General features: G+C 36.2%; 1 protein-coding gene across 1 annotated transcript; it reads right to left on the reverse strand.

Annotated features, from left to right (window-relative positions):
• Nucleotides 1-1,809: 1,809 nt before the first annotated feature.
• LOC139850242 (uncharacterized) lies at nucleotides 1,810-7,908 on the reverse strand. The gene is made up of 5 exons (XM_071839825.1): nucleotides 6,456-7,908; nucleotides 6,291-6,369; nucleotides 6,085-6,206; nucleotides 5,606-5,925; nucleotides 1,810-5,520 (listed from the first exon to the last, which is right to left on the reverse strand). The coding sequence occupies exons 1-5, from the start codon at nucleotides 7,906-7,908 to the stop codon at nucleotides 1,810-1,812; spliced, it is 5,685 nt and encodes a 1,894-aa protein (XP_071695926.1).
• Between the last annotated feature and the right edge of the window lie 356 nt (nucleotides 7,909-8,264).

Genomic DNA, 8,264 nt, shown 5'->3' on the forward strand with positions numbered 1-8,264 from the left:
TTGAGGGTTGAGGGTTGGGGGGTTGGGGGTTGGGGGTTTGGGGGTTTAGGATTTAGGGTTTAGGGTTTAGGGTTTTAGGGTTTTACGGTCTAGGGTTTTAGGGTCTAGGGTCTAGGGTTAGGGGTTAGGGGTTTTAGGGTCTAGGGTCTAGGGTCTAGGGGTTAGGGGGTTAGGGGTTAGGGTTTGGGGTTTGGGGTTTGGGATTTGGGGTTTAGGGTTTAGGATTTTGGGGTTTGGGGTTTTGGGTTTTAGGTTTAGGGTTTAGGGTTTAGGGTTTAGGGGTTAGGGGTTAGGGTTTTAGGGTTTTAGGGTTTAGGGTTTAGGGCTTAGGGTTTAGGGCTTAGGGCTTATGGTTGAGGGTTGAGGGTTGAGGGTTGAGGGTTTAGGGTTTAGGATTTAGGGGTTTAAGGTTTAGGGTTTAGGGGTTAGTGGTTAAGGGTTTAGGGGTTTTTTTTTTTTTGGGAAAAGGGGACGGTACCCCTGGAAAAATTTATTAGGGTTTAGGGGTTTTTTTTTCGGTAAAGGGGACGGTACCCCGGAGAAATTTTATTAATCAAAAAACAAAAAGTACAAGAGCGGCAGGTGTTTTGAAGTGACCACCCGAAACACTTTAACAATTAAATTCCTACACTAGGAAAATAAATCTATACATTCAAAATGCATAGAAAAACAAAATATCCGTAATCTAGACAACCACCAAAACCAAAATAAATGTCTAAACACAACCAAATAACTAACATCGATCATCTGCAAAAACAAACATATATATATGAAAAACCAAACCATCCTTTGAAATCAGCAATGTCTCTAACCTTCAAGCCTTGAACAACTTCAAACTTGAAATCTTTAAAATCTCTAGCCTTGAAAACTTGAATCTTTAGAATCATGAACAAAAGATCTTCAAAATCCAAATGAGTAGTCTTCAAATAATACTTCAAAAACAAGCCAGCATGCCAAAATCCAAGAAACCTGCACACTATAACAGTCATAGTGACCTTTATAACATACTTATTTCCATTTTTTCCTTTAATCCTCCATATATTGTCAACAAGAAACAGTACCATATCACCACCATTACTCAACAGAAACCAAAATGAAGACCAGAACCGTGGGGTCCACAGAATAAACACCTCCATAATGATAACAGGTATCAACAACCAGATCAGAATCAAGGTTAAACAAAGAACAACATGATGAACAAAGAAACTACATCCCCATTCCAAATGCACCAGTTGACTTTCTAACCCTAATTTGACCACCAAGCTACTTATCACTATATTAATTATAGGAGTAAATGTCATAGTCCAAATAAAGAATAGAACTATAACATAAACCCTAGGACTATAATTCATCACTACATTCAACAAGTCCATAAAATGGCAGCAACCACCATTAGGGTTTTGACCAGAAAAAGTCAAACCTGCATAAAATCCAATAGCAATACCAAATACCCACCACCTTAAATCCACCAAACCAGTAACAGTCCTCATCAACCATGTACACATTAGGAAGTCAAAAAAGTCAACATTATGAAAATGAACACTACATCTCCAGTTTAAAGTCAACAGTTGACCATTTAACCCTAAATAGACCACCAAACTACTTACCGGCATATAATTACAATATAATCCATATAAAATAATGGATTTAGAGCTGTAAATCAACACTACTTTTAACCAGCCCAAATTGTAAACAGAAACCCTAATATCAGTTTGACCAAAAACAGTCAAACTCAATAAAATGACATAAATCATATACCTAGTAACCTGATACTCCAGGTACCAATGTTGACTAAAAGTCAACAAAACCTTAGTTTCTGTGCAAATCATTAGGAAAACCATCAAGAAGGACAGAATTACCCTTTAAGAGACTAAATCCCCATATCACAGCAGCAGATTGAGACTGTTTTGAGTAATGAATCTTCAACCCACACAGTTTTAATCTAACCACTTCAAAGATAGCTTTAATAAGAACATCCTCACTCCTTTTCTTATCTTGATAAATTCTGGCATTTCTTTCAACCCATATCATATAAATAACAGCTCCAAACACTAACCTCCTTATAATGCTCCAAATGGACTTATTACACTTTTGAGCAGCAAACAAAGTAACAATACCAGGCCAATTGTAGTTACCACTCAAAATAGCATCAATAAGATCATCCATTTTAGCTTTACCCTTAAAATCAATCCACACCTTCTGCACATAAAAGCAATGAACAAACAGGTGAGAATGAGAATCCCTCACCATACTACACAAAGGGCACACTTGATTCTGCTGAAGGCCCCATTGCTCAAGCCTATTTTGAGTACTTAATCTTTCATTAATAGCTAACCAAAGCATAAAAGAATGTCTAGGAAAATTTTGAGAAAACCAAACAGCTTTATGCCAAGAAACAATAGATTTAGCATCCCTTAAATCCAGCCAAACATTAGACACAGAAAAATCTTTTAATTGACCATCATTACTCCTCCATTTCACCACATCCAATTTGCCATCTTGAAGCACATGAATGAAACTAGTAATGTCAACATCCTCTTGAACCATTAAGGTAAATGGCCAAACCCAAGTGCCATTTCTAACAAGATCACTAACAGAGCAATCTTTAGACAAACCAGAATCCACTATGTCTTTAGCATTAAAAACAGAGATTAAAGGGCAAATAGGGTGCCAATTATCATACCAAAAAGAGGTATCTTTACCATTTCCAATCTCATGAAAGATATGCTTTCTAATCAAATTCCTCATGTTAATAATACCTCTCCAACAACAAGAAGCATCATAACCAAAACCCATATTCCAGAAATTCTTACCTTTCATCTTATTCAATTTAGTCCACTGAACCCACAAAGACTTTTTATTAGAAACCAAGTTCCAAATATGCTTAGATATAAGAGTGCTATTCCAATTGTGAAGGGGCTTAATGCCCAAGCCACCCTGAGACTTAGCACAACAAACATCAACCCAGGCCACTTTAGCAACACCTTTGCTCATATCATACCCTTTCCACAAAAAATCTCTAAACAGTTTCTCCACATCATAAATAACAGACTTGGGGAGCATAAACATAGACATCCAATAGACTTGTAAAGAAGATAAGACATATTGAATCAACTGAAGCCTACCAGCAAAAGACAAAGATTTATTCTTCCAATCTTTAACTCTCTTTTTAACATCATCAAGAAGACTATGGCAGTCTTTATAATATAACCTAGTAGATATAAGAGGAAGACCCAAATATCTAGTAGGAAAAGAACCAACCTCAAAAGGCATAATATTCATAATACCTTGCTTAACACCAGGGTCAACATTACCCAAAAATATAGTGCTCTTGTCAACATTAGGGATCAAACCAGAAAAATTAGCAAACTCATCAAGAGCATTCTTCAATAACCTAACAGAAGGTAATTTACTCTTACAAAACATTAACAAGTCATCAGCAAAGCAAAGATGAGTCAACTGCAACTTCTTACACTTAGAATGATATTTAAAATTACCATCATTTCTTATCTTCCTTTTAATACATAGATTCAAAACTTCCAAAACCAAGGTGAAAAGGTAAGGAGAAAGGGGATCACCTTGCCTTAGCCCTCTTTTGCCTTTGAAATAACCAAACTGTTCACCATTAACAGAAATAGTGAAGGAAGGAGAAGAAACACAAGTCATTATCCATCTAACCCTGATATCATGAAAGCCAAATTTAGAAAGAATTTTCTCAAGAAAACTCCAATTCATAGTATCATAGGCTTTCTTAATATCCACCTTAAAAGCACACCTGCCTTTACCTTTCTTCCAATTATACCCTTTCATCAACTCCTGAGCCAATAAGACATTATCACTAATCTGCCTTTTAGGAATAAAAGCAGATTGATTAAAGTCCACAACATCATCCAAACTATCTTTGATCCTATTAGCAAGGATCTTACTAATGATCTTATAAAGAACATTACAACATGAAATAGGCCTGAATTCAGCAACAGATTTAGGGCATTGAGATTTAGGGACAAGGGCAATAAGAGTAGCATTAACTTCACCCAAAAGCTTGCCACTTATGAAAAATTCATTAACATCTGCACACACTTCATCACCAATAACAGACCAAGAAGCTTTAAAGAACTTAGAACTATACCCATCAGGACCAGGGGATTTTGAATCATCAATATCCCATAAAGCAGCTTTTATCTCATGCTTCTCAACCATTCTCACCATATTACAAGCATTAGCATTAGATATTTTATCAATGAATAAATCATCATGACCAAAAATATCATTCACGGGATGCTCAGTTCCAAGCAAGCTTTCAAAAAACTTAACAAATTGATCAGGAACAGCATTGCCTTTAAACAAGTTACCATCAATATCTTCAATGGCCTCAATTCTGTTTCTATTAACCCTAGTTTTCATAACTTTATGAAAATAAGTAGTGTTAAGATCCCCCTCCTTTAAACATTGAACCTTTGACTTTTGGATCAATAATCTTTCTTCATTAATAGAGGCCTCTTTGTAAGCTTTAAAATAAGCATTTTCTTCTTCTCTTAATCTAGGGTTATCAGGATCATTAGCAATATCAGTCTGCACTCTTTCCAGTTCAACTTTCAACTTTTGAACTTTATCAAAAACATTGCCATTGTTTTTGTTAAACTCTCTAATCTTCTTCTTAGCCATCTTCAACTTACTTACAACAGAAAATATGTGATAACCTGGAACATGTTGATTCCAAACAGAAGCAATCATAGGAACAAAACCATCCTTATATGCAAGGTGATTATTAAACCTAAAAGGCATAACTTTCCTTCTTGCCATATTAGGAATGGTCAAATGCATGGGAGAATGATCAGATACATTATAAGGCTTAAAATCCACATGAACTCTAGGAAACTTAGAAAAGAAAGAATTAGAACACATAGCTCTATCAATCTTTTTAAGAACACCATTGTTACCATCAGTGGCATGAAGCTTTTGCACCCAAGTGTAATGAAAACCAGATTGATTGAGATCTTCAACTTCAATATTCTCAATACAATCTCTAAAATCACTCATTTCTCTAGTCACAACAGAACCACCTGTAGATTTATCTTCAGGGTTCAAACCAACATTAAAATCACCTATAACCAACCACTCTTCATCTTTAACAATACCCTTATGGACCTCCAAATCTCTCCATAACTGCCTTCTTTCAGTATCATTATTAGAAGCATAAATAAAAGAACAGAAAAATATTTTATTACTATTATGCTGCTCAACACTACAATGAATAACTTGATTGGTTGAGTGAAGAATATTACATATTACTTCATTAGGATCCCAACCAACAATTATTCTAGTTCTACCACTACAATTACTACTATTATCACCCCACTGCCAATTACCTAAGACCTTTTGAACAGTTTTAGGCAAATTTTTAGGGAGAACCTTGGTTTCAACAAGGCCACAAATCACACAATTACTATCTCTAATAACCCTTCTAACATCTTTTTGCTTGGAGACTTCATTCAGCCCCCTCACATTCCAGCATAACAGCTTAAACATTGGAAACATGTTTAGTAACATCAGCAACATGATGCCCCTGCCCTGACACACCACCTTTTAAGACATCATCATTAACAAATGTTGCAGTCTCATCATCTACAGACTCAACATCTTCCTCATCTTCAGAAGCAATTCCAGATTCAATACCAGCAATCTCACATTGAGCTTTAAAGAATCTAATCTCATTATGATTCCAAGAAGCAATTGTAATAACACCAGGCATTAAGTTCTTATTAACCATAGAAAGTAAAAGAGCTTTTTGAGTGTCCCATAATTGCCATTCTTCATCAAAAACATCCTCATCCATGTCATTGTCATTACCATCAGACTCAACTAAAACTGAAAATGGATTACTTGTCTTAATGTCATTACTAGATTCCACCTTTTTCTTATTGCCTTCACCAACAATACCCTTTCCCTTATCCCCTTACTTTAAATCACCATCCTTACTACTTTGACCAACATTTTGAGTTTTAGAAACCTGTTGACTTGGTTGACTTTTCTTAATAACATTATCATTATTAGCAGTAAGACCATTCTCCTTCTTCTAATTACTTCCAAAATACCCTTGCCTTTGATTACTTCTGTTATAATTTCTTGGTGGGCCCCCATAACCTTGATTTTGACCACTACCACCAGGTTTAACCCCTGCTGCATTTCTGGGACCAGAGATATTCCTATTGAAAATAGGAGGAGGTTTAACAACAGTAGAACCACCAACATCTTTAATAACTCTATTATTTCTTCCCACATACTTTCACCCTTCATCAACCTTCATACTCTTTTCTAATTCCTTCTTCTTCTCTTCTTCTTCTTTCAATTTCTTAGCAGCTAATTCTTCTTCAGTTTGAGGTCTAACATCACAATGGTCAAAGGTATGCCCAAAAACTTTGCAATGACTACACCTAGATGGCTTCCATTGATACCAACTTTAATATTCACCACTTTCCCATCACTCTTACCATCTGAAGGATACATAGCCTTCACAGTATCAGGCAAACCTTTAACAACATTTGCCTCAACCAAAACCCTAGCATAACCTACCCTTCCAACTTGATTCACACACCTTTCTTTAGTAACCCTATCCATAGCAATAGGTTTACCAATTCTGCTAACAATCTCACCAATATTACCCCCATTCCACAATTCAATTGGAAGATCAATGAGAGAAACCCACAATGGAATAGAAACAGGCTCAGGTTTCTCTAAACATAACCCTGGTTCCCACCTTTTAAGAAACAAAGGCACATTCTCCACCAACCAAGGACCAGACTCAATCACTTTTAGCAAGCCTTCTTCAGATTCAAACCTAAAGAAGTAATACCCTGAAGTGTTAACAGAAATATCCTTAATCCCAAATACCCTCCACATTCTCCTTAAATTAAAGTTAACAGCTGCAAAATTTAGTTTAACACCAACAAAATAACCATATAAAGACTTAGAGTACACATTACTAGTCTTAGCCATAAAATCACCAGTTAGCTTAACCACCTCTTCACCATCAGGCATAACAGTAGGAGGGTGATAAACCATTTTAGCTAAATCATCATCACCAACAGCAGAAGCAAAAGACTTAGCCTTATCAACATTCATAGGATCATTAAAACCAGAACCACCAGTGAAAGGAACAGAAACAACCTTCTCTAAATCAAAATGAGTCTTCTTAAAACTTGGAACAGGACCCAAGATAGAGATAGAATCTTTAAAACCAGAAGCAACATTCTCAATAACTGACTTAGATTGACCAACATTACTATCCTTCTTTTGAGACAAACCCTGTTTAAAGCCAAGATCAAACACATTCATACTCTTATTATATTCATCATTAACCACATTACCATCCTTCATCTTCTCTGCAGGGGAAACAACACCACCGGCCCTAATATTCTTCTTCTTCAATGCCATTAACAACTTCTTAGTTCTAGGGGTAACCAGCTTATCCACACCCTTGATCTTAAAAAACTCAGGATCCCTCAAATCATCAAGCTCATCAGTAGGCAAAGAGCGTGATTGAGAGCTAAAGACACTACCAACACCACCTGTTCTCTTTTGTTTAACATTTAATTCAGCATTCATATGTCTCTTCCTCCTTTTAAGAGACTTAGAAGGGATAGTAGATCCTGAAGCTTCAGAAAGAGAAGCAGATGGAGTAACAAACTCACTAGCAGGCGTACTAACATTACCATCAGCATTTGACATTAAAACATCATTAGCATTCAAAGGAACATTAACCTCATTAAATGAAACAGTACCTTCAACTTGTGAGAGTGGAAGAATAACAGATTCATTAAGAGAAAACGTAGGCTGATTAGCAGCACCAGCATGAACAACATCATCCTTAACAACATCTTCCTTAACAGAATCTTCAACAAGCTTCATCTATTCATCGACACCAGATTTAATTTCAGATGCTTTGTTTTCAAAACCAGCAATAATCCCTTGAACTGAGCTCAATGAAGGTTGATTGGCTACACCAGAGACTGGATTAACAACCAGGGGTGGATTAACAACTCCAATTTCAACCTTCTTGTACGGGCTTGCCGTAGATCTACTTTTGGATTTTTTAGGGTTTCTCGATTTTAAAGACAATTTGGGATCAGTAGGCTTGTTACCAGGTTTCTTCATGATCGAAAGAAGGAAAAACAAGTAAATCCGAGCTCAAACGAGCAAGAATCAACAAGATTTGCAGGAAAATTGTTGAAGATACTGTATAACGGTCAGTTACTTCAACCGAG

This window comes from Rutidosis leptorrhynchoides, chromosome 5 (assembly GCF_046630445.1).
Source record: "Rutidosis leptorrhynchoides isolate AG116_Rl617_1_P2 chromosome 5, CSIRO_AGI_Rlap_v1, whole genome shotgun sequence".
NCBI lineage: Eukaryota > Viridiplantae > Streptophyta > Magnoliopsida > Asterales > Asteraceae > Rutidosis > Rutidosis leptorrhynchoides.